Source organism: Diprion similis, chromosome 11 (assembly GCF_021155765.1).
Source record: "Diprion similis isolate iyDipSimi1 chromosome 11, iyDipSimi1.1, whole genome shotgun sequence".
Lineage (NCBI taxonomy): Eukaryota > Metazoa > Arthropoda > Insecta > Hymenoptera > Diprionidae > Diprion > Diprion similis.
The window spans coordinates 5,154,590-5,181,726 of NC_060115.1; the positions used below are offsets into that span (position 1 = coordinate 5,154,590).

The following is a 27,137-nucleotide window of genomic DNA, read 5'->3' on the forward strand; positions in this document are numbered from 1 at the left end:
CGTAATTGTCATTGGTTTCCTCGCTTCTGCAGCTGGCGTTGACATTTTGATTGGTATTTCACAGCGCGCGGTTATATGTCTTTCGGTTTCAGAAACAGCGACTGCTCTTTTCTCTCTCTCTCTCTCTCTCTCTCTCCTTTCCTCCCTCCCTCCCTCTGCAACCAACATGGTTTTACGTTTTAGTCATTTAATTTTCTCTGGTACCTATATATACCTACCTACCTATACCTACACTGCGCGTAGGTATAAATGCAGGATCGAGAACCGTGCAATCGAGTGATTGAAGTGGCCGCGTTTTTCCGCCCCTTTTTCTCCTCCCTCGTATATCTTTTCCTATCCTCTCTTGTATTGTTAATCAAATTATGACCACTACTCTGCACTCTTCACTCTTATAGATATTATCATACACATTTATATACACACATATATATGTATATACATATGGGCTTATACTATACCGAGGAAAAGTCTTATAAATGCAACTTAATTCCGATACTCGACGTTGAGCTGCGCAGCAGCCTACATTTATTCATTTATTTATTCATTTTTTATCTCTACTTTTACCTAGTGGAATATATTATGTACATGTATGTACATACGTGTAAGTATTATATATATGTATAAACCAATCGACTAGAATATATTAATATTATACACGTATGTATAGAATTACTAATTATACCTGCAAAATTCTAATATTTTTTTCGACGTGCGATCTGCAAATTACGAATTTCTGTAATTATATCAATTCCTCAACGATCCGCAGTCGAGAATCGAGGAAAATAATACAAAACAATTTTGAATTTGCAAATCGCTGGACGAAAGCGAATTTCCGTTTTTTTTTTTTTTTTTTTGTTCTCCGGCAGGAAAATCAGCTTCGTTTTCATTCTCGAAAATCTGCGAACGCTTGTGCTTTTATGTGTAATTTACATATAAGAAAGAAAAGAAAAAGGAAAAAAAAAATGACGAACAACAGGATAAAATTTGCACAGTTGCTTACGTTGAAATTAAAATTAAACTGATCGCCAGCGCGTTCTTTGATCACAGCATGCATGCAAATGTATTATAAAAAGTATGCAACAAGTCAGGTGTGATGTCGATTAAACGGATTAATTGCGTGGTACGTAAATCGGTGAAAAAATCGAACATTCGTGTTTTGCGTATATATAACTCCCGTATGTCGGATATTCGAATTGGTTCGATTTGTGAATTTGTATGATAAATCGACACCTCCGGCCAACTGGTAACGTCGTCACCGATATCCAACTTCCATATAAACGATTTCAGACCACTAAACTCTACTTTCTAACGGCGTGACTGCTGACTCGAAGCAAAACTGATCGAGAGATGTGCGAAATTTAGAACGAATCTGTATAACAATATATATATTAATATTTTAAATAATATAATAATAATAATGATATCAGCAACATTAATCAGTAATGCCTGTAAGCAACAGTTTTATTTAATTACGTATCCGTGTAATTTATTTATTTATTTATTTCTTTTTTCTTCTTTTTTTTTCTATCACGAAATTCGATGAAAATCGTGGAAAAAAAAATCACTAGATTTCATATCGGGTGTAATAAATTGCGGGATAAAAAAAAAATTTCGTTTCGTGCGTGGGTGGTGAAATAAATTATATAATTAAATAATATTATTAGCACACTTCGTTATCTTGGCACGATGCACGCCTCTTGCTTCCATTAATCGTTCCAGTGCGTTAACCCTTTCTTATATATATATATGTTTTAATTGCGACCGACGCTAACAACGAACCAAGTAAATTCATGACTAGGCGACTAGCCTTCTTCGTCTATGTGGCGTAACGATTCTGTTACACCTTCGTCGTCGTGTATGAACATTACACTTGAGCCATATATATATATGCCTCGTAGCCAGGGTCAGGAATAAGCCTCGATTAATGTTAGTGAAAATTTTTTTTACCGATAATTAAAAGAGAAACCGTTTTATACCGCATAAAATTATTGTTACAATAAATTGTCAAGTAATTATCCTCTGCTGCGGGATATTATTGGATGAGTTTTATATATTTAAATTTGTCTCTTTACAATAAATTATCATTTTTTAATCAGAGAAATTGACCGACTTAATTATATGTTGTATATGTATTATATATAATTGATCAGGGTTTGAAAAAACGACGGGAACTTGTTTATTCGTCACAGGTTTCAGACGCGTGTCTTTTTTTTTTTTTTCTTCACATATTGCTTTCCTTATTTTTAATCAATTAATTAATGAAACGCCTGGTAGTAAAACTCGCTCCGGTACCTAGTATCTATAAATACAGCTTCCATTATTTCTGCTGGTGTTTTATACATATGTCGAAAGATCCGCTCTTGTTAAATACTTTTCGTGAATGATAAAAATAACACTGTTATCTCAATGTTTAAAGAGTGATTTGTGCGCTGATATTATTGCCTTTTGAAATACTGTAATATATAGAGAAAAGATGAAATTTTTTTGCCCTCGTATAATAATTGCGTGACTGATTACGTTATTATAATTATAATTCGACAATCCAAATGAAAAAAAAATTATTGTTACTCCCTTACATTGGTGGCAAAGTTTGTACACCACTTTTGAGTATACTTGTACATAAGGTAGATTTTTTTTATAAACAAAAAAGAAAATTTTACTTCTCGACCAGAAATCGGTCAAGAAAAATTCCCGAACGACCGAGGGACGAAGGATAGGAAAAGGAAAAAGGAACGCAGGTATACGGGGACAGGTAGGGAACCGAAAATCACGACGACGATCCAATAATTTCCCTAGAAAAAATCCGGTAGAACGAGTTTCTTAAATGGGGATCCGAGGCCGTGAGCCAAAAGAAGACGAAAACGAGAAGAGAGGAGAAGAGCTGAAACTAATATGATAGGCACATGAATATGTGCGTATAACATGCTATAATACGTCTATACAGAAATGAAATCTGGCGAATGTAAGTCTCTCTTATATGTATTATATGTATGTAAATGGGCATATATTATGATCATCATCGCGTTCGCAATAAACCCAAATACAAATTGAACTTCGTCCGTGAAGAACCGAACGTGAAGTCGAAATGGAAAAAAGAGGGAGAAAATTTTTTCACATTTAAATATGTTATAAGAAAGTAATCTATTTGGAATTACGGAGTGAAAAAGTTAAATGTTCACGCAGTATGGATCGGTCAGAATATAGAATGTTCAAAACCGCGAAAATCTTACTTATACAGAAATTGTAATTATAGAATATAGAGGAAAAATGGATTTCTTACACCATTTTCCGTATTCCTTATTATACATTTAAATTCTGACGATTGTTTAACCCGATTTTTAATGCATATTATTATATCACATTTTCTGTATAATTCTCTACGTTTCTCTATAAACACTGTATACATTTCGACGACTTTATATTTTTCGCGTTTTACATTTTAATTAGTACAAATTTACAGATTTTTCTGTGTATAATGATGTCTAAATTTATTCCTAGGATTGAGGATACATTTAAATTTTCTAAATTTCAAAATTCTACGAAACAAACAATTTTCCCAGTTTTCAGAAAAAAGAAAGAAAAAAAAAAATCAACACTTGCACCTATTCTTCTTTTTTCAACCCTCTATCCATCACCTGTTATCCTTGATGACTTTTACCGACGTTTTACGAACTTCGCGAGTCACTTTCTTTGCGCACACACTGTATATATATATATATATATATACAGAGCTCTAACGCGTACATACATATGTAGGTACTACGTCACGATGCCTGCCAGCTTTACCCAGTTCGTAGCTATGGAATCAGTCAGTCTGGTTTCTCCGTTCGCCCCGAACGTTCGATCGTTCGTCGCTTCGTTCGCCTTTACGTTCTTACACCTGCACGTATTCATACGTTTTATGGCAGTCTGATTGTACATACTCGACGCACGACGTAAGCGTATGACGTAAAAATTAGCGTTAAGTCGCACAAATAAATACGTACGTAACACACCTTGGACTGGAGGTTAGTTTGTTTCTTCGATGGATACGCTGCATATTACAGTGTGCGAATATTTAATCTCGCTAATTTAGTGCAGTTAATGATAATCGAATCATAAGTGACGTACGTTTGTACAGTTCATTAGTTTTTTTTCTGTAATTTTTTTTTTTCTCTTTCCTTCACTTTTTGTGCGACAACCGTGGGTGGAACAAAATTGGAACAGGAAGTGAATCGGAAGTGTAACTATATATATATATATATATGGTGCACCTTTAAATACCGCGGTTGTACAATTTCGCACGGGTACCTACAAGTCTTTCTTCGTATCTACGCCATCGGATATAATATTCTGCACAGTTATGTCCTTTCAAGGTAATTTTTAACAGTTGTTTATAAGCTGTGATTGTGGAAAATTTTAATATTATATATATATATATATATATATATATATATATATATATATATATATATATATATATATGTTTAATTAGTTTGTCACGATTCGTATTAAGATAGGCCGAAGATTTGTGGAAAGTCAGTTTTAATGATTTTTCGGAAAGCACTTGGAAACTGTGAATAGTCGGATGAATTAGTTTGGACTAGAAAGCCTATTATCCACGATTCTTACACCGGAGGAAACACGGGATCTGAGAGAATTTTTCTTACCTTCTTTCTTTATTTTCACCTCTTATATTTAACGTACTTTCAAAATTTCGTCAAATGTTATATATACTGTTTTCAATTTTCTTCCTTTCTCCGTTTAAATTTTTCGTTGAAATTAGTAGTTACACTCTAAAGTAGAAGCGGTTGTTTAGTTGTTTGCCTGAGCAGTTAAACCTACTCCGATGAGTGCGGAGTAATTCCGTTATACCGGTTTATATATACGACTTGATGATGATGATGATGATGATTATGATGATTTCACGATCTAATCTATTCCCGTTTTTTAATTACGCGTAACACAATAATCACAGCCGGTCATCATGGTGAAAATTATTTATTATACAATTTTCTACGGACAATTTTTTTTTTTTTTGTAAAAAATTGAAAGTATGGGTATTTTCTTGTGAAAAAAATGAAATAAATTAACAATTATTAACGAAAAATTATACATATTTAAAATTTTTTACAAAACACTGGATCGTGGGTGTAAAAAATGGTGAAAAATTTTCAAAATTCAATCCAACACACTTATTGTTGCGTGAAAAGCTCTGAGCGCTACAGTTCCTGCATGCAGCTAGGTGTACGAATGCATCCGTCTGCTTTCGACGCATCCTGTGCAGGCTGCATCGGGGTTAGGATATATGCAGCTTTCTTATAATAAGACTAGTCGAGCTACGTACGCTGCTTGTACGCGAGCTCATTCTACCTACACACGTTCTACACATGCGAAGACTGCATTTACACGCCTCGGTGCTCTCGGATGGATATTAGCTGCTGCTGCACGGCTGATGTGAGTCTAGACGTATACCTACATGCGGTGTATATACCTATATCTTCACATCTTATATATATATATATATATATATATATATATGAATACTTTGGTTAGATATAATGTTTGAAGTATATATGATGACAATTTTTAACGACAATTGCTCAGTGCAGTGAAAAAAAACGGGGAAATTTTATCCCTGACTCGCGATGCTGAAGTGGCGAGACCCATTATTATCATTATACAGCTGTTATACGTTGATTTTTATCCCCTTTCTATGGATCTCCTCTTTTTTATTCATATTTCTTTGCTTTTTTAAAAATTTCTTCTTCTTTTTCTTCTGATTTTTCTTTCATTTTTTTCTCACTTGCATTCTGGAAGAGAAAGAAGGGATTTTTATTTTTCGCTTGTCACCGTGAAAATGTCGTTCAAGATGACGAAAAAAAAAAAATTCTGTAACAGTTTGACATCTTGATATTAATATTAAGAATCGACTATTTGCGATTTTTCATTTCTTGTTTGAATAATATAGGATTTTTTTTTTATTGTCTTGGCTTTTATTACTCAACAACGGATTGGCGTAGCGTAAAGAACAATATATATCTCTTGCGATTTTTTTGTAAATCCACCGGTTCAAAAATTATTTAAGGTTAAAAATTAGTTACGTCAAATTTCACGATTTTTTTCATTTCCGCAAGAGCTTTTTTTTTTTTTGTCATCCTGAACAATATTTTTACGGTGACTAACGAAAAAAAAAAAAAATCGTCACTTTTTTTGGTCCACCCTAATATATAATATATATACACATTACGTGGTTCGTATCGCGCAATTTATGCGCTATTCGTATTTCTATTCTAGTTTATAATTATCATAAATTTAATGGATAAATTATTAGTTAAAAAAAAAAAAAAAGGAAGGAAAAAAAAATACACGTGACGTAACTGTGAAATTATAATCGTAATTATAAGTGGCTAACGCATTATTTACCTTGAATAAATTACACCCATGCATGCGTGCGTTCACCGAGTAACTTATAAACGTATAATATTGCACTACTTTTGTAAAAAATATGAAAGAATTTCTGTTTTTTTTTTTTTTTCTCTCTCTTCTCCTGACCCTGAGACGCTGTTAACGCTGAGCTTAGATAACTTCTATACTTGCTATGTAATAACACCTTATACTCGAGTTCTACACGCGTTGAGGAATTGATTTTTGTTCAGCTCGAGACTAGAGACTGTTTGCTGAGTAATATGCACCAAGCTTGTTTGCACAACCTAAATCGGGTTGGAAAACCTAGGCATAGGTACGCTATATACATCTACATATACATATATATATATATTACAAACCACGAAACGACCTTGGGCTTTATATATATATATATATATATATATATATATATATATATATATATATATTATATTCACGTTAATGTTTTAATGTAGCGTTTTTTTTTATCTTTGTTCTTTTTTTTTTAATATATATACCTACGTCTTAGACATCTGCTGAGCGATAATTTTGGCGTTGAATTAGAAGAGGTCGTGATTTATTTAAAATAGATCAGAACCTCGAGCAGCGTTAATTGTACATATATTATATAAACTGCAGCAGGGGACGAAGTACTCGATGAGGGGCTAATTGAGATTATTAACAGCACGGTGCTAGTCGCCCCCTCATCAGCCTTGACTGACCTAACGATAACTTAATCAATATTCATCATTTATCAGCTTGTTCGTTGCAGGGCTACCAAGTATAATACGTTTAAACTTTAAGAGGGTACTACTTTTGTGATTACCCGGTACAATAAATTTATTATTGTTTTACTTTACTTTCGCTCATTTCTTCGGTGGTATATACATATATATGTAAGCTTTGCGCAAATTTTAATCGCGACTAAAAAATAACTGTCAAAGTTATATTCGCGTTAACAGTTGCTTTAACGTAACTGAATGTAATTTATTATATTTATTATATTTACTTTATTTTATTTTATTTTACTTTATACGATGGAAATGCTTTTTCAAAGATAATCATCACACACCTTTTGTACGTAATGAACGTAAGCTGAAGCGAAATGAAAATATAACCAATTAAGGCGGATCGTCCGATTAATGGTAATTCGGGAATGCAGTATACATAATGGGCTTGTAGTTTTAGAAAGGTGTAGTAAAAAAAAAAAAAAATCAAATCGTATAATACATAATATACACTATTAGACAGTAAAATGATTAAAAAAATAAATTATAGAATTTATGAAACGACTCAGTGTATTGTGTAATTATTCGAAAGTCATGTATTGCAAAAGAATTTTTAAATTTTATTCCACAAATACCGGATAATAATTTTTTTTCATCGTCTTATTTAAATAGTCTAGACTTTCCAGACTGGCTCTCGGATCTCTCAAGCATGCGATAATAACCTTGAATACATAGAATTTATGTACTAATATAATTATTAAGTGTATTAGCTGCAGTTCAGAATCATCGATGAAACGATGAAGGAATAGTTGAACCGTTGAGAAATTGTGCACAGAAAGTTCGGAATTCATCATTGATAGATCGCCTTAATTCTAGATCTAACGATCCTTTTCTTGTTCGCTGCATTTTCAATTTCACAGGAAACGATCTTATTCTACGATCTTATAAATTCACATGTTTGAACAATTTTCTCGCGTTTCACCGCATATTTGTCACATTTGCCGCATCGCCGTTCAAGTTCAAGCCCGAGATTTAATACTGTGTAGACAAATTTCTACGTGACCTGAAATGCAACGATAACATTGTTGAGCCCCATTGTCATCGTTGTTCTGTCTTTTCAAGCCTGAGTGTACAGAGCAGACCGCTGAATTATTCACGCCCTGCTCTTGAAACGCTTTTGGTCGCTAAAGTTTATCCGTGAAACACTTGCATAAAGCTCAACAGTGTCGAGCCATTTATTTTTTCATTTGTCGACCATATTTATCTTTAGTCTTCCCATTTTCTCTTCTTATCACATTGATTGTTTCATCTCACAGCTTCAATCTTAATATTGCGAAATATATTTCGAATAATTAGTCTTGACATTTTATTGACTTCGTTAGTGGAACGCACAGACGTATCTATATAATATATTTATAATAGCCATAAAGTGAGACGTGATAGATAATTATTATTCACTTTTTCATTGTGTACCGCCCTGTGTACCAGGGTGGTCACACGCCTAGAAAATCTGGAAAAGATGGAATTGTTAAAGGGGATTTTTAATTTCGTTATGGAAAAAAGTGAAAATATCACTTTTTTATCATGGGAGTTAGAAATGATTTTTTTAGGCAATAAGTTTACCTTTTTTTTTGTCGAGAAAGCAAATTGGCTCGAATTGAATTTTTTTTTTACGTTATATTTTTCCTCAATTCGAATTGAATTTTAACCGAATATAGAGTTGGCAAGCTGAATGATTTAGGATTTAGTAAATTACTGGAGAAATTGGGAAAATTTCAGGGAAAACTAGGTTTTAGGTTCTGGAAAAACTGGAAATGTGGAACTCAAATGTGTAGCCGAAATATTGTATAGTTGCCCAATGTATTGAATTATTCGTACAGCCAGCGGATATATTATACGTTGTGCAAACTAAAAGTGGTGGAAGAATTTATGGGTTTGTTTTTCTTGAAGATTCGCTATTTTCTTTCGTCCATTGTGAAATAGGATTCGATTTAAAGAGAACATGTATATGATATTATATATATTTATATATACATGGCATATTTTTACAAACAATTTGTAGACAACATATTTTCCAGTTTTTTTTTTTTTATTTACGCCTATATATATAGGTTCATGTACGACAATTTCGCGCCTACCTAATTTTAGAATTTGACAGAATGTGAAACGAAGCTGAACGTGAATGTATTATTATTTAAATGACAATTTTTCGTAATTTGGATAAATTTTTTTCAACTGTGATGAGAAGAGAAGAGAAAGCAGAAGGGAAGAATAAGAATTAAATAAAATTGCTGGCGCAGCTTTTTCATATAGATCTACATTATGGTAAATCGCGTTCCGGACTGTTGAATAATTTCTAAAAAGCTTCAGATTTGTTTAATTGCATCTATAATGACTCTACCGGATTTTTGGGGGGTTGTTTGATATATATTTTAATTAATTGAAAGAATTAACTGGGATATTAACCGAACGTGAAACGGTTGTTAGAAGTTAATTAAATCAATTTAATTCAGAGCAGGTCGTTATCCGTTCAAGTGGTTCCAACAAAAAGTTTAAAATTACGTGCCTGCAGCGAGTCGGCGCGGACTAAACACGGTAATATAATAATACCCTCATACACATTTGAATAATCTCTGAAGATTTTTCTCTTAAATACAATTATTAAATATTAGATCAGTATAGAATATTTTCACCCTAAGGGCAAGAAATAAATTTCGCTTGGATACTTGAATAATATGATCATAGAGCATTAAACAAAATTTTTTTTTTAAAATAAATAAATACATAAATAGCTTAATTTTTCGCCAAATTTTCTTCCTCGTGATGAATTCGGAAGTACTGTATTCGGAAAATTTAAACTTGAGGTAATAATACGTTGGAGATGTGCGTAGGAGTTTTAAGTATACATATATGCATGCATGTAACATATACCTGCGGCATATACGAAGGTTCAAGAATAGCGACTGAGTTTTATACATATAAGTGCGTCAAGGGAGCGACAGACGCTGAAATCGAGGGAGGAAGCCTAAAAAAGAATTTATTTTTATTCTCCTCTCTTTGACAGAATTCAGCTTATGTCAGTGTCGAAACATTCATTTTGAATATTCCATCGAAATGTTTACGTTACCAGTATTTAAAAGACTTTTTTTTTTTTTATGTATAAGAGTGATAAATCAACTGATCGCGATCTTCTTTATATTTTGACAGAACTTTTCTTTTAACCTGTGTATAGACAAACTTTTCAGGCAGATTATTCTTTTGAAATGTTTTTTCTTATTCTTTTTTCTTCTTGTTGAATGAATATTCACTAACCTAAATTTAATGATAATTTAAATACGATATCGCGATCTTTCATACAATTTGATATTCCTCAAGTACATATGCAAAAAAAAGTTTCACCACATTCTAGTTTCTTATTATGTACCCCGCATTCACTTGCGTATAAGGCGTGGTCTCATTATTTCCTCCAGACATGCTGCCACGTAGAGATTTTATCCGCAACACATTCAATTTCAATTTCGCGGCGCGTATTGACCGGAAGTTATTCCCTCCACGCTACCTGTCTAGAGGTAATAAGCACTTGATCTTGTTTCTTAGTTTTTATTCCGTTCTTGTTCGATCGTAAAACCGAAGAGCAAGAGCAAGGAAATTAAAGAGGTACAAGAAAATCGATCCTGAGATTAGATTGTCGATAATTCGCAGGGTTTTTTTTAAGTTTTATAGGAAATTATTATTGTTTTTATTATCAAAGTTCAAATCCACCACTCGAGGCGTTTCTCACAAGCGTGACGTGACTTTATACAGTTTGGAATTTATATGTACATATAGATATATCTATATATATGTTCATCATATCTACGGAGTTCAAATTTATACCTTATAAATATGAAAATGTATGCGAATATTACTATATAGGTATACACGTTAAAGTTAACGGCTGAATAACCTTCAACCAAAAGTTTAAATCATTATTTCAATATTACTGCTCCGGCAAAATAAAACTTAAGTCCCAGCAGGGAACCTTTTCATCTGCTTCTCAACACACTAATATTCTCAAGTGTATTTTAGTAAATATATATACATGTATATACTGTAAACGTAAAGTTTTTTTCCTGCTAGCTTTTTAGCCCGTTAAATATGTAACTTTTACGACGATGTATAATAGTAAACTTAGTTGAACAAAGATCATTCGTACTATGTATATATAAGGTACTTGAAGATTACACCCCTGTAATAAAAATTCATAATTCGCTCCACATTTTTTAAAACATCAGTAATCGCCAATAATCGATTTTTTTTTTTACATTTTTTTTTCTCGTTACGGTATAATTTTATAGACAAAAAAAAAAATAAGTTTCCGAAAGTTTCAGTTCAAAATTTGAATTTTGAAAGGTCGCTCATAATTTTTTTTCAATTTTTTGCTGCATTTCTTTAGATCTTTTCCAGCGACCTTTTAATATTCATATTAAAATTTCATAAATTTTTTTTCTTTTATCTAGTGAGAAAGAATCGATAACAATACACCACGGCATGAATTAAAAATCAAACAAAATACTGAAAATATAATTCTTTTAATTTAATTTCTTGACGATTTTTAACATTTTAAAAAATTTGAAGCGACCTTTTAAAACATTTTTTTTTAGCTGTCCTTTGGAGTGGGCTCTTAAAACATCTAAAACTAACATTTTGTCACACGAGACTCAAAAAAAAAAAAAAAAAAAAAAAAATAGTGGGTTTTTTGCGCCACCCTAATATATATTTATATATGTATGATCTATTTACGTCATACTTGATCAAAAATACACCCTCCTGCTTGGCCTATTTTCCCCACAAATTTCTGTAGAGCCATCATGCGTGAATATGTGCGAAGCCTGAATAAGAGGTCGTCGACGTAGGAAAGCTTCTTCAGCTTGCAGCTGATATTCATTCTGCAAGCGTATAACTAAAGGGCCGTATACCTATATATGTCCGGATTCAAGTCGGACTTTGTTCGGCCGACCCTTTTCTTCGAGCTTAAGAAGGGAAAATCTAGCAGTCGCTAAGGGGTTTGAGAAAAAACGAATTCTTTCTCTGTCGAGAGTATATATATAGCTGAGAAGGGAGGCGCGCTATGTACATACATACATATATATATATATATATATATATATATACAAACACATATATATAAGGTGGAAGGAACGTTCCGAAGTGAAAAAAACCTTTCAATTTTCGTCCTTTGTGTACGCAAATAATTATTCGTTGGTTAAAATACTTCGCTTTTTTGCAAAACGAAGAGGTGCTCTCTGTCTGTAATATTAATAATAATTTATAAGACTTGGGATGTGGAACGTTTGTTACGGAAATGATGGAATGAGAATGCAGCAGGAATCGATTCGTGAATTTTGAGGGACAATTTTGCTCTCTGTAATGTCGAAGAGTGTTTGTAAGTCTTATTTCTTTATTAATAATTGTATATTCTTTTTCAATTTTCCATTTTCAGTCGCTTTATTTCAAATTTTAAATTGTTAACGATGTGAACTTTCTTTCTAAATTATCGCGTTTAGTTTTTTTTTGCATTAGGTTTATAAAATTGCGTGTCAGCTGCCCAGCAAAGAGTGATGATGACTATTACAAATTACTGACAAAATCCGACAGTTGACAATCAGATAAATTTACGTAGGTATTTAATAATAAATTTTACTCGCACTTTGAGCGTAGGTATCTCCTTATATTATCTCTTTGATGACAATACGGTTTGTCGGACTAATTCGTTAATTGATAAAGATTTTAAGCCCCTCGTGGATCAGCGATGCGTCTTTCGTCGATTATAAACGCGTCAAGCGTTATCACTATTGTTAATAATTTTATTATTAGCACAGTATTTATACAGAAATTATTTTCCACGTTGATTCATAATCCTGAGTGAAATGAGGTGCGGAATTAGTTAAGCTTTGAAGATGTCCTTATATCGATTACAATAAATTTCTCGGCTGATTGTACAATACATAACTTAATTTCATTTTGAAATGTATCCGTTCCGGAATTTTTTGTATCATTCAAACTGCCATTTAAAATCACATTGTAAATATATATGCTGTGTATTTTATATACAATGATATTATGCATTCATCATATTCTAAATTTAGATCATGATTCAGTTTGTAATTCCGATATATACATTCAGGCTGATTTCAGTTAGTATAAAATATTTGCAATTTCTCACTCAAAACACAGTCTCCGTAACATATAAAAAATTAGATAAAAATTTATTTCGATAAAGATAATTTTTGTTTGAATTAATAAAAAAAAAAAGAAAATTGCGTTTTACGCCTTAACTGTTACGTACAACCTAATTAAAAAAAGATCCATTGTTGGACTTGTGTAGAAGGGTGTACACTATCGGCCCGAAGCCATTGTTTCTGTTTCTCGCTTTTCTTCATTCCTAGCTCAGCTGTGTAGGCTACAGGTACAATAGATACAATGCGAAACAGCTGGCAGCCCAGATTACTCCTCCGACAAATTGGGCCAGTGTGATTAACGGGGGATCATCATCGTCATCATTATCTCTCTAAGGCTCCTCAACAACAGATCCTGATTAGAAATCGAAAATACACCAGGTATTTACGCTACGCGGTTGTTGGATGCTATTGTCGAGCCTTTCGTTGATGTCTCTATATGTATATTACTGACACCTTGCAGGCGAGACATGTTAAAATCAAGAAGGTATCTATGACGTAGCGTCCTACATAGATCAGTCTTGAGGCTATTAATTAATTGCCGCACCGCGTAATTGGTTTATTATCGGTATTTAAAACACCAATAAAAATTGTAATTAGCTATGAAGATAACACTCGATAAAACACAATGAATTAAAAATTGTTCACACTAAATTAGCGACCGGTTGAGCTAGATCTTTTCAATTTACTTATTTTTCTTTACGAACAATCTTCTCAAGAGGAAATGTGTACATTTTCACTTCCGATGCGTCATAACCTGACAAATTAAACCTGCATGGCAGTCCATTGTAAATCAGACGCTCGTTCAACCGTGCGGACGACATTCAGGCAAACATTGCACGGCATTCGTTGCTGATTACAATTGCTAAAGAACATTTATCTAAAATCTAAAGAATTGCGTTCGTTTTTTTTTTTTTTTTTTTTTTTTTTTTTAGTCCAACAAACGCGAAGGTTCGAACAATTAACAAAATCAGAATTGCTGTATCTCATCACTTATATTATATGTTCACCAAAATCGTATATGTATAAGTATTTCTTACCGATTTTCGTACACACCAAGAACGAAAGTCAGGGTAATAAAAAATTATCAACTAATGAGCAACGAATTTCTGTATTATTCGTCTGAATGTACGCTGCACTCAATCTCGTGGTACTGACTTGATTATTTATGTATATATAGACATGTTTAAAAGAAATCTCAGGCTTTGAAGAATTTATAAAATTTTGTCAACCATGATAAATAAAATATAATCATATTTTGCAAAGCCGATTCCTTGAAAATCGTTGTCAAATTGCGCAATAATGATTCTTTCCCTGATGTTGTTGTTGTTGTTGTTGTTTTTTTTTTTTTTTTTTTTTTTTTTATGGTAACGTTGGTAACTTTACTCTCACATTTATTCACGCACACGATTAAATCGTTGAGGGTAATGCCACGTACGTAGGTATCACGATTCTAGTCACGCGTCCACTCTGCTCGGAACTATCGCTTCGGAAATGACGCACCCTGTTGAATGTATTGTACAGTTTAGCTTTATTGTTTGCTTATAACTGGACGCTTGAATTTTCCTTCACAAGAAATATATCTGTACAATGCAGAAACAGAAAGTTTTTGGTTTTAGGTCAATGATCTCGAAACGTATGTTCACCAGACACGAGACAATATGGCGGCGAAAAAAGTAATCAGCTGATCGTATCTCATTGTGCTTAATAGAATTAAAATTCATACACAAATTCGTACCAAATAAAAGAATGTATAAATAAAAGGCGATGAACGTACGTGCTTCGTCGTAATCAAGCATAACTTCTTTCTAGAACCGGATCATCTCTTCAGTTATTCTTACGTACATATGTTCGGCGCCAATGTAGGTTATGTGCACACCACGGATTCATAAAATCTTTCTCTGAGGCTGTTGCTGCAGATCCAATGCAATGCTGGACGAAGTCTCGTAAGAGGCTTTGTATCAGCACCCACGCATTCATTTTCTTGCCGCAGTTATAATGCAATAACCAACACGTCCGAACGTAAAATACACTTGTGTTGACCGCGTCATTCTTTATTTCCGATTCCCTCCCAGGCGGTAGTCGCGCTGGTTATTTAAAAAATAAATATATATCTAGTTCCAAGCCTATTGCAATCTGAGTTCGCATCTTTGGGATTCTTCTTTCTTACGCAATTTTTTAATACGTGTGGGCAGGCGCAAACGCACAGGTATGCTGGACGGCCTTGCCTTGGTCAAGCCTTGGTCAAGCCTTTCGCACCTTCTACGGCCATTATTCGAAGGCTCTCGATACCGTGTTTTGAAAATTTACGATATATATATTTTTTTCAAAAACATCTTAATCTGTTTTTAAAACCATTTTTTTTTTTTTCTCGTTTTTCTATGCTTTACTATGGAAGTATTTCAGTATTCATATATTATACGCGAAATATTCGTATTTATATAACGGGTCTTGGATAGTTTTTAATTATGATATTTAACAAACTCCGTGAGGATAATTTATTTCTAAAATCATATCGAAATATAAACGTCTTAGATTTAATTCATCATACTACGGGTGTAACAACATTGACAGTGAAACTTGTCAAATCTTATCGACTCTTCAAAATGACATCACCGCGTGAGCGAGAAAAATTATGTAACTATTTATTATCAGTACTTAATCGTTTATAAGATACCACGCATTTATGATAAATGACTGGATTGTCTGCGGAAAATTACTCTCGCTGAAAAATCTGAGGTTATATTTTTACTCATTGTGTCTTACCAATTCGTTTTATACCGCGTAAAATATTATAATTTTTATTTGCAACCCGTGTCTGTATGAAATATTATAAAAAATGTACCTGAGTATATATATTTTTCATTTTATTTCTTTTGTCTTAAAGTCTGTTTGCATTATTTACCCTGCATTATGCACATGGTACTTTTTCTATCTAATAACGTGAATTTATGTTAGTGTATGAAAACCACGCGCATACATTGTGTAAGGTATGTGCAGGTGAAAGGATGGAGAACTACTCCAGCGGTGGAAAGTCTGCACTTGACTTGCTGTTCGTTTGAAATTTCATCGTTTCGATATTTGGGATGCAAGTATAATGTTCAATACTTACCGACATATTCTAGAATCGTCTAATAACTGTGAGAAGCGTCTCTTAATTGTCCCTTTGAACCTTTCAAAGTGCTGCAGTAACCGAAAAGCGTGTATATATATATATATATATATGTCTTATATATCTACGTGCAGATTTTGTCTCATTGTGTCGAATGTGTACCGAAAATATATTATTTTTTTTCCTTTGAAAACTAATTTCCTCCTCAATTATTACTTGTTATTCCACGAATGTTTTTCCACTTGTTTTTTTACTAACGGCTGGATTGTGTATATCGTATATATCTGTATACGTAACGCCCCACACTCGATATGATTGATCGTGAAAATATTGTCGTCTGCACGACGTGGACGGTTACACCTCGATTAATCATCTTCACCCCTCGCTATTTGCGATCTTTATTCCTGTCTACTTTGCTCCAACATTGTTGTAGCCAAGCGTTGTCTTGGTACTGGTGGGGTATGACTGATCCTTTTTTCAATTAATCAACGATCCCTCCATACATTCGTCGCCAAAGTGGAACAATTATAATAGATTGTTTGTAACTAAATATAAAAATTTTAAGTTTGAAAATTGTTTCCGAATGCAAGAGTTGTTTTTTATTTATTTATTTATTGATTTCTTTCTTAGATTCAATGATATGAAATAAATAAAGATCTTTATACATACATATATATACATATATATATATACTCAAGACAAATCTCGGCGCATATTCGCATTATTTTTACACCGTTTCCGCAAGTGTCTAAAACAATGTACATTATAATTCGCATAACGCGGTGGTGGCGACTCGGCAGAACCGACTTCTGCTTTATATGGTTATATGCGTCCGGAGACAAGGACGTTTCTTGGCACCGGAATCTCGAGCTCCTCGACGGAATGCCGTTATGAAAGTACCTGCGAAGCTAGGCCGAGAAACTACGGCGTATACTTAGCTGCACTACAGAGCGAGAGAAAGATCTGCGGAATGATTATAGTCGGTTATAGAGAGTGAGATATGGTTATAGGTGAGGAAGAGAAAAGCATAAAATCGGCGTTCGCCTGTACATACATACATATATATAATTATATATATACACTAGGGTGGCGCAAAAAAAAACCGACTATTTTTCTTTTTGAGTCTCGTGTGACAAAATGTTAGTTTTAGATGTTTTAAGAGCCCACCCCAAAGGACAGCTCAAAAAAAATATTTTAAGAGGTCGCTCCAAATTTAAAAAAATTTCAAAAATCGTCAAAAAATTAAATAAAAAAAATTATATTTTCAGTATTTTGTTTGATTTTTAATTCATGCCGTGGTGTATTGTTATCGATTCTTTCTCACTAAATAAAAGAAAAAAAATGTATGAAATTTTAATATGAATATTAAAAGGTCGCTCGAAAAGATCTAAAGAAATGCACCGAAAAATTGGAAAAAAATTGTGAGCGACCTTTCAAAATTCAAATTTTGAACTGAAACTTTCGGAAACTAATTTTTTTTTCTCTATAAAATTACACCGTAACGAGATAAAAGATTTTTTTTTTAAATCGATTTTTGACGATTTCTGACGTTTTACAAAATGTGGAGCGACCTCTTAAAATTTTTTTTTGAACAGTCCTTTGGAGTGGACTCTTAAAACATCAAAAACTGACATTTTGTCACACGAGACTCAAAAAAAAAAAAAATTGTCCGTTTTTTACGCCACCCTAATATATACATACATACACACATATACAAATATTCACTAATATATTATTATTATTCATCATTCAACTGTCCGATTGAATCCAATTCAATCCAGGAAATTATCCCTTTTCACCCATGCACGCGCATGCATTTTTATCGTCGGTTTTCACCTTGTGCACAAGCAGCCTCCAGTCTCGCTTCGTACTGCACGAATAATGTGCAGGCACGCATAACCATGCCACGCAATGCACACGCACTGATTTATGCCGTGTCGTACCTACCGTAGGCCGAGGTTGAGGTCGCGTTTACTTTCAGTTTCAATTTCTTCACTGCGCATATAAAGAGAGAAGAAGAAGAAGAAGAAGAAGTCACTGTGGCGCCGCTTATATCTATAATTATCCCTTTTTTTCTTGACAACATAACAGGAAACAGGTACGGAAATGACGTTCGAGTTATTCGTATAATATATATCCATCTTTTTTTTGAAGTTTTATCAATCAGTCAAGCGTGAAAGATTTTCTGAATCAATTATCTCTGTTTTGCAGTCTGTTCTTATTGTACGGCGACAACTTTTAAAAGCGATGATTTTGAGCGCACAACTTGTATATATATATATATATATATATATATATATATATATATATATATATATATATATATATATATATATATATATATAGGATCCAGCTGATGTATCGAAAGTGATCACAATTAGGCACAATTGCTCGATCGTTAGCACGGCTGCATTCTTTGCCCCCCCCCCCCCCCCCCATTCCTGTATGCACGGATCGCTTTGGAGGATTATTATTATCATTACGAATATAATTAGTATCATAAATATCTCAACTGCATAGGCAGATATAGACGACGTTTAAATCATAACCGAGATTCGTGTTTGAATTATATACAAAAAATTATATTATTTTTTATTATAAAGAAATTATAAAGAAATGTGACTTCAGTTAATGAATTAATAAATAATTGCAAGTGATGTATTATTTTATTTATAATCTTAGAAGAAGCGTATCTACTTCGCACATCGAAAAATGAAAGTCGACGTTCCAAGACAGGAACAATTCTGACACTCGTTCGCGTCTTTTAATCTCTCTTGGAAAATGTATCACGACTTGAAACGGCTTCGCAAATTGGGCCAATCAATATGCGAGAATATAAATAAGCTTATTGTATCGACATCGCGTTGTGTGAAATTAATTTCGTTTACTTCGAGATTTGATTTATTAAAATTGACAAATTTCGCAGTTAATCAGTAAAATTTCATTTCTATGTTACACTTGAAACGTTTATGTAACTTTGATTTTAACCGCGCGGTGCGTCAGTCGGAACTTTTATAAGAATAACACTTTGTACGTATATGTATATACATATAAAAAAATTTCCCTCTGTTCCAGGAGGAAGGGGCTATTTGCTCTAGGCTAGGATGTCACATCACAGCGACGACAACATGCTGATAGCAACGTCGGACTCGTTTTGGGAACCGGGGAACTATAAGCGGACGACAAAACGTATTGAGGATGGACACAAGTTGTGCGACAGTCTGATTGCGTTGGTTCAAGAGCGGGCCGAGATTGAGAAAAATTACGCCAAAGCGCTCAAGAGCTGGTCCAAGAATTGGAATGACAAGATTGAAAAGGGTCCCGAATATGGAACGACGGAAGCCGCGTGGAAAGGCGTTCTCGTCGAGTCGGACAGACTCTGCGATCTGCATTTACGGGTTAAAGACAACTTGTGCAACGACATTGTACAGCAGGTGAAAACGTGGCAGAAAGACACTTATCACAAGGTGAGAAAATTTTCGTCACTTACATCGGAATTATATATATATATATATATATATATGTATATTAGGGTGGCCCCAAAAAAACCGACTATTTTTTTCTTTTTTGAGTCTCGTGTGACAAAATGTTAGTTTTTGATGTTTTAAGAGCCCCCTCCAAAGGACAGTTCAAAAAAAAAATTTTAAGAGATCGCTCCACATTTTTTAAAACGTCAGAAATCGTCAAAAATCGATTTTCTTTTTTTTTTTTATTATTTTTTTTCTCGTTACGGTATAATCTTATAGACAAAAAAAAATGAGTTTCCGAAAGTTTCAGTTCAAAATTTGAATTTTGAAAGGTCGCTCATAATTTTTTTTCAATTTTTTGGTGCTTCCTCTCGATCTTTCCGAGCGATCTTTTAATATTCATATTAAAATTTCATAAAAGAATCGATAACAATACACCACGACATGAATTAAAAATCAAACAAAATACTGAAAATACAATTTTTTTAATTTAATTTTTTGACGATTTTTTACATTTAAAAAAATTTGGAGCGACTTCTTAACATTTTTTTTTTTTGAGCTGTCCTTTGGAGTGGGCTCTTGAAACATCAAAAACTAACATTTTGTCACACTAGACTCAAAAAAAAAAAATAGTCGGTTTTTTGGCGCCACCCTAATGTATATACATCGATGAATCCATATTTTAAAAGCATGCTGATAACGATAGCAGAAAAAAAAACGTTGTTTGAAAATTCGTTTCAACTTTATTCTTAGGGAAAAAAAACGATAAATATAAATGAAGTTGTGAAAAGAAAGAAACATTTTTCAGTCAATGATTACGCTGAGGGAACGAAAAGAGATGGAAGACTCGTTTAAAAAGGCTCAAAAACCGTGGGCAAAGCTACTACAAAAAGTCGAAAAAGCCAAGGCCGAGTATCACAACAGTTGTAAAACGGAAAGAACCGCGGCCAACATGGAACGAAACGCTTCCGCAGATAGTTCGCTCTCACCTGATCAGGTAAAAACCGATGATTTTTATACGAACCATATAAAATTTAAGGCGCATATGATGATTGTGTATTCATTTATTAAATCTTTGATTAAAATAACGTTAATCCGGCAAGTTGATTTCTCGATTGAGCTTGAAGAAAATTCCTCGCGATAAATCCATTCGCCAAATTGTGCGAATTGGACGCAAGCAGTTTTCCTCAACAGCTCAATATGGCGACGATAAAATATTGATATAACTTATACATGACTATCGAAGCGTAATGATCGATGAACTTGGATATGCCGATGATAAGATTACGAATTACACTGACGTCTCACTTCTTAATATACCCATATATCAAGGTTTTATATGCATATAGATTTGTTAATAATAGTTTGATAAAATTCATTCCCATCTTCGCTATTTTATTCCCTATTATTGATGATAGAACGCTCAGCCCTAAACGAAAAACTAATATTATCCAATGAATGTACATACATATACATAATAAGGTGTGTGGACTAGCAGTTGTTTTAGTCTTAATTATTTTCAGATTGCCCGAGGCTCGGAAAACGTATGTGAATCGTGTTGTTGCGTATCATACAACGTGTATAATCCACGAATAAGAATGCATGTCAAGTCTTGTTCTCAATTTTTATTCTCCTATTATCTATTTAACGTGTGATCATTTATTATCTCATACCCCACGTCACGTGTGCTCTATTTTTCAATAATGTTGAATAACTTCATAATAATTATTTACATTGATTCAGTAGTGTAAAAAGTTTCATTCGTTGCCTGTTTCGTCGTAGCAATATTTTGGAAATTTTTGAAAAATATAACTAAAAATACTTTATATAGTTGCCGTCGGATATATTATTATTATTTTATTTTTCCGCTATCTACTTTAAGAGATACTTTACCAATTCAAGGAAATGGGTTCAGAATTTTTTGGAATCATACTAAACTCTACTTGTTTATAATCGAAAATTTTTTTATTTGAAATTTAATTGGAAATTGCGCGCGTTATATACTCCGAAGTCTTTAACGACGAAATTTTTAGATGGCACAATGTGGATGTGGTGCATGGGGCCTCAGAATGCGAAAGTGCCTTAGGAATTCTAAGATAGGCGACGTTGCGTTTGTATGTATGCATAGGTATTGTCGCATGCTGCATGCGTTTTAGTATATATATATATCTTCTTTTTTTTTTTTTTTGCCTCGCAGAGAGCTCTGTTGGTAAGCAGCATTATATAAAATTATTTTTCACATTCGGGTTTATTATTATAATATTATACATACCTATAGTGATGGATGGTTTTTTTTATTCATATTTTCTTTTCGCTTATTTTCCATTATTTACTTATATCAATTGTTATTTGTCCAGGAGCACGTTATTCTTACACAATATGTAAAAATATGTCCTATGCATCCGTCGAATTGTACGTACTTGGTAAAAAAAAAATTCGAATTTATTCTTATACTTGTTGTGTTTTTCTATTATATGATATTAGAAAGAGAGAAATGAAGAAAGTAGAACATTAGTTCCTGCCCATGCACCATTGGTACAAAAAATAATTTGCAACTGTTGTATAGGTATAAATAAACGATACAGTTTCACTGGTATTAAGTAGTTCTCATAACTTTATGAGTGTTTCGATATATAGTGAATAAAAATGTATCAATTTGCCATTGATTTGGAATAGTCGTTTTATTTAACAAGTGAAAATGTAACGTTATAATGTACTGGGTTTATGAAAAAAACAAAAATCGAAAACCGTGTTTTCGCAGATATATAATCAGCCTTCTGTTTGTACTAGGTTAAAAAAATGCAAGATCGTGTACAAAAAACAAAGGAGGAGGTACAGAAGTCGAAAGAAAAATACGAGGCGTCTCTTCTTGAAATAAATCAGTACAATCCTAAATATATGGAAGACATGACGCAAGTTTTTGAAAAATGTCAAGAGATGGAGGCCCAACGACTGCAGTTCTTCAAAGATGTTCTTTTTGGAATACACAAATGCCTTAACATATCACAGGATCCGGTGTAAGGATAATTTTATTTTATAATTTCCGGTTATTCAAAAGACGATTGGTCTGCCAACGTCTCGAGGTTTTAGTTTACTGCTCGATCATAAATAAATTTTCTAATTTTAGGCTCCCTCAAATATACGAAGAATTTTATCACACAATCAACAATGCTGCGCACGAAAAAGACTTGAAATGGTGGTCGAATAATCACGGGGTCAATATGGCAATGAATTGGCCGCAATTTGAGGTACGTCGTTTTTTACAGCACAGCGATAAACCCGTTCGCAAATTTATCTTTTTGCTCGCATGTTTATGTAATATCTGCTCACACGTGTTTCGCTGATACATTTGAGTTTTCCATTATTGTACCTTAGTTAATATCCATGTGATGTATCCATTCTACTGAAGGGATTAATACTGTTGTTTTTTCTTTCTTTTTTTTTTCTTGTGTTTTCGAAATTCAATTTAATTTTCTTTGTTCACTTTTATAATTAAATATACCTATATATAATGTGCTTGTATAATTTAACGGTGTGTAAAAGTCACTGTTTAATCGTTCCGATTTAATTTTTATTTTCAAACGGCTTAGCCTTTTTTTTTTTGAAAATATTTATTAATACGTTGCACTAAAATGGAATGTATTCATTTATTCCGTATCAAATTATTTATTTAATTACCTCTAACAGAGCATATAGTTGCATCTCGCTACTTATTATAATAGTTTAGAGTGACTGAAAATTTGGAATGCATGCATGTGATTGTGTGGGTGTTGCTATTATGCAGGATTATACGGAGGAGTTCCGTGACATCACCAAAGGGTCTAAATCGAAGGAGGCATTACCTGCTGGATCCATCACTCTCATCAATCAACGCCCTGTTGGTGAAGATCTGCATGTAAATTTGTTTATTTATTTATTTATTCATTTATTTATTCTATTCGCACGATATATGTGATTTCCCTGATCCATTTTTTTTTTTACGACTTACCAAAAACACGTCATCACATAGTACAAATTTTTTTTATTTTCTCTAATTCAGGTACAGCATGACTGTATTAACGATATACTTTTCAGTTAATTGATATTGCATCGTGTACGATAATTTAAAGGATTGAAAAATTTAAAAGAAAGTCACACAAGTAACCGCAAGTTTTTCCCAGATTCGTGCAACTTTTTCATAATTTATCAATTGTTTTTATGTGTCTCGATTTTTATTTACGCGAATATCTGCATCATGCGCATGATCATCCCATGATAAGTCTAATTTTTGTAACATAAATGCCGATAATATGTTTTTTTTCACGCATAAATAGCAAGACTTTAAGTCGATGATATTTCAAAGATATATTCTATTAATGCAGAATTTCATTTCTGCCGTAGTTTATTGTCAGATTCAAAACGCCGGAAATCCGGTGGTTGTATATATAATTTTAAAAAATTCTGTAACGAAGAAAATTCATTCTTCTTATGAATTGTAACAAACTGTTATTTTTCTTGCGTTTTTTTTTTCGTTTTCTTTTTCTCTCAAACAGGAGTTCCCGCCTGTCAACCATAAAGCCAGAGTAAAACCTGCCGGACGAGTTATACCAACAGACGCACCGCTTCCAGATACCAAAATCGACACGATCAACTCATCGAGCAAACAAACCTCGGAAAAGAACAACCATGAAACGAGCACAGTGAACAGGACTGCAACTATCACGTTAGTGAATAAAAAAAAAAGAAAAGAGAAAAAAATTAATCAAAGAAACTCTTGTTTATCCCTCTCATTCGGTGTGTGTTTTTCCTGGTAATTGTAGAGATTAACAAGACAAGTATTCATACCGACGAGATTCTTCAAATTGTATAGAAAGTAAATTTCTTCGTATCGTTGGAATCTAATTAGAAACTGTAGTCTCTTAGATCGAGACTAAAAATAATCTTCTTAAACTGTGTAAACATTCACGGGAGTTAATTTACGTAGAAAATGCTGTGTAATTATTTTTTAATTTGATGTGTCTGTTTCTTTTTTTTTTTTAACGTACAGAAATGGAACCAGTGTAAAACAAGAATCTAATCCATTCGAAGAGGAAGAATGGGATGAAGATGGTGGTGAGCCTCTAGTCGACAATGGGGAACCTGGTGTCCCTGTCAGAGCATTATACGATTACGAAGGTGCCGAAGCGGACGAATTGAGCTTCAAACAAGGTGTGACAAATACCTTCAGATTTAACGAAAGTGGAAAATTCAGTCCTCGAAATGTGTTATCATCGAATTTTCGTCATGGTTACAGGTGACGTGTTTGAAAAACTGGAAGACGAGGACGAGCAGGGTTGGTGCAAGGGGAGGAAGGACGGTAGGGTGGGACTTTATCCTGCCAACTACGTAGACCTTGTATCTCAGTAATATATGAGTTAAACACCAAATCAATTCGTTGATAAAATTTAAAGCCGTACCAACGGCCTAGAATCGTTGCTGATTAATGCCGAAGTAATTGGTAATATGTATAGCAACAGATGTGTAGGGGAGTATTGGCATTTTTTCAATGCATTTCCTGGTGTGAATTGGGCGAGGAGCCGAGAGAAGGAGAACGTATAAAGTACATGGTGTTTTCATTCACGGCTTTCGTGTAAAGTTGTCAAATCCATATGTCTCTGAGATGCCTCGAGGCCGAAAAGTTGTTTATATTTTATATGAAAGGAAACAATATACTTTGATGATTTTACAAGTTCGTTTTTAATTTCTGAATGCCGACGTGTGAGGGTTGGATGTGCTGTAACTTGTAAAATTGACAATTTTTGAGAGATCAAAAAATCTTTCTCGTTTCGTCTTGATAGGTATTTTATATATTTGCAGCTAGACTCGTCGAAGAATGAATCTTCTTTCTAATTATTTTTCTTTGTATTTTATTTTTTTTTCTCTTGCAACTATTTCGAGGTAGTAGGGTAGTGAAAAAATCCATTACTAGATGTGGAAAAAATATTGAGCGATGATACGTATGCAAATTCTAGGTTCTTGAAGAGAGTTTAAACAATAATTAAATAATTGAATGTATAGTCATACCTTTCGTGACTTATTATTACCTATTATAATTATTATTATTATTATTATTATTATTGTTTTATTAATTAAGGACGTTTTGGCAGAAGTAATGAGAATTATATTTAATTTATTGTTATATTAAAAATCTAACGTTTATCTAAATGGTGTCATTGTACATATAATACTTGAAACAGAAAAAATGCACGGCAGTGCATAAGTTATAATGATTTATAACTATTATGTATAACAGAAATGTATAAGTGAAGTGAATTAAATTACAGGAGATAATTTACGGAACACAAGGAAAACAAAAATGATCCCCAATACAAGTAAACACGGAACGTATCGCTCATTTGGATAATTAAAAGTATCATATTATTCCGTTACGTTTGAGATATCGAAACATAATTTTCGTGTAATAGTTATAGTTTCTTTCTCTCCAACATGGAAGTAGTAGAGGGATGTTTAAGATTTTCTGTCGTGTTCGTTGGCCAGTGTATATTTTTGCTGATAGGAATAATCCCGTGTAAAATGCATACACATCATTCATTTCGGCCAGAACTCGATATTCCACCTTTTACTGGTGCATCTATGTGTATCTATGTAATTTTTTCATAATATTCTCGTAAACTATACGTGTTGTGCAATTATTATCATTTAATCAATCACGTTCATGAATTTAGTTTCCCGTCCAGGTACGTAAATGAAAAGATCGATGATCAAAGTTTGAATTGAGAAACCCGGTTTTAAGAAGGAAAAAATACGAGCTCATATGAGAAAACGGGGACTCAACTTACTTTGGAAATTCAAACAATAATGTAATTATCTGTATTAGTCCACAAGTTGGTTCTGCAAACGGAGATAATTGTGCAAATTTCGTGTTTATATAAGAAAACAAAATGACCAAAACCTTATATCACCAAACTTGAGAAATATTTGGTAAATATTTTTTTTTTTTTTGCTGTAGTCGCTATCGTTCCGTATGTACGACGCATATAGTTGCCAAATATTAGAAGTACAGAAACAGGAAACAAAAATAAAAAATGAAGTGAAAATCTTGGATTGTTCTACGTGAACAAAGTACGCGTTATACGATAAAAGGTATATATAGGTATTTATGTAAATAAAGTAGAAAGCAATAGGATTTCAGACCTAGCTCGCGACCGATTTAATATAACACGCTCATTTCGGTAGTTTACCAAAA

General features: G+C 33.1%; 1 protein-coding gene across 6 annotated transcripts in view; it reads left to right on the plus strand.

The window, feature by feature from the left end:
* Positions 1 to 26,637, plus strand: part of LOC124412515 (protein kinase C and casein kinase substrate in neurons protein 1) — a 48,457-nt gene extending 21,820 nt beyond the window's left edge. The window contains exons 1-11 of one of the 6 annotated variants that reach the window (XM_046892450.1): positions 4,272 to 4,355; positions 19,521 to 19,912; positions 20,721 to 20,909; positions 21,436 to 21,456; positions 22,110 to 22,121; positions 22,703 to 22,929; positions 23,040 to 23,160; positions 23,697 to 23,807; positions 24,445 to 24,614; positions 24,939 to 25,099; positions 25,185 to 26,637. In XM_046892450.1, the coding sequence (XP_046748406.1) occupies positions 19,550 to 19,912; positions 20,721 to 20,909; positions 21,436 to 21,456; positions 22,110 to 22,121; positions 22,703 to 22,929; positions 23,040 to 23,160; positions 23,697 to 23,807; positions 24,445 to 24,614; positions 24,939 to 25,099; positions 25,185 to 25,297 (1,488 nt within the window). In that variant the 5' untranslated portion in view covers positions 4,272 to 4,355; positions 19,521 to 19,549 and the 3' untranslated portion in view covers positions 25,298 to 26,637. Of the gene's footprint in view, positions 1 to 4,271; positions 4,356 to 19,520; positions 19,913 to 20,720; positions 20,910 to 21,435; positions 21,457 to 22,109; positions 22,122 to 22,702; positions 22,930 to 23,039; positions 23,161 to 23,696; positions 23,808 to 24,444; positions 24,615 to 24,938; positions 25,100 to 25,184 lie in introns of those variants that run through there. The other 5 variants (XM_046892449.1, XM_046892454.1, XM_046892451.1 and 2 more) reach the window with 5 other exon arrangements.
* Positions 26,638 to 27,137: the final 500 nt, after the last annotated feature.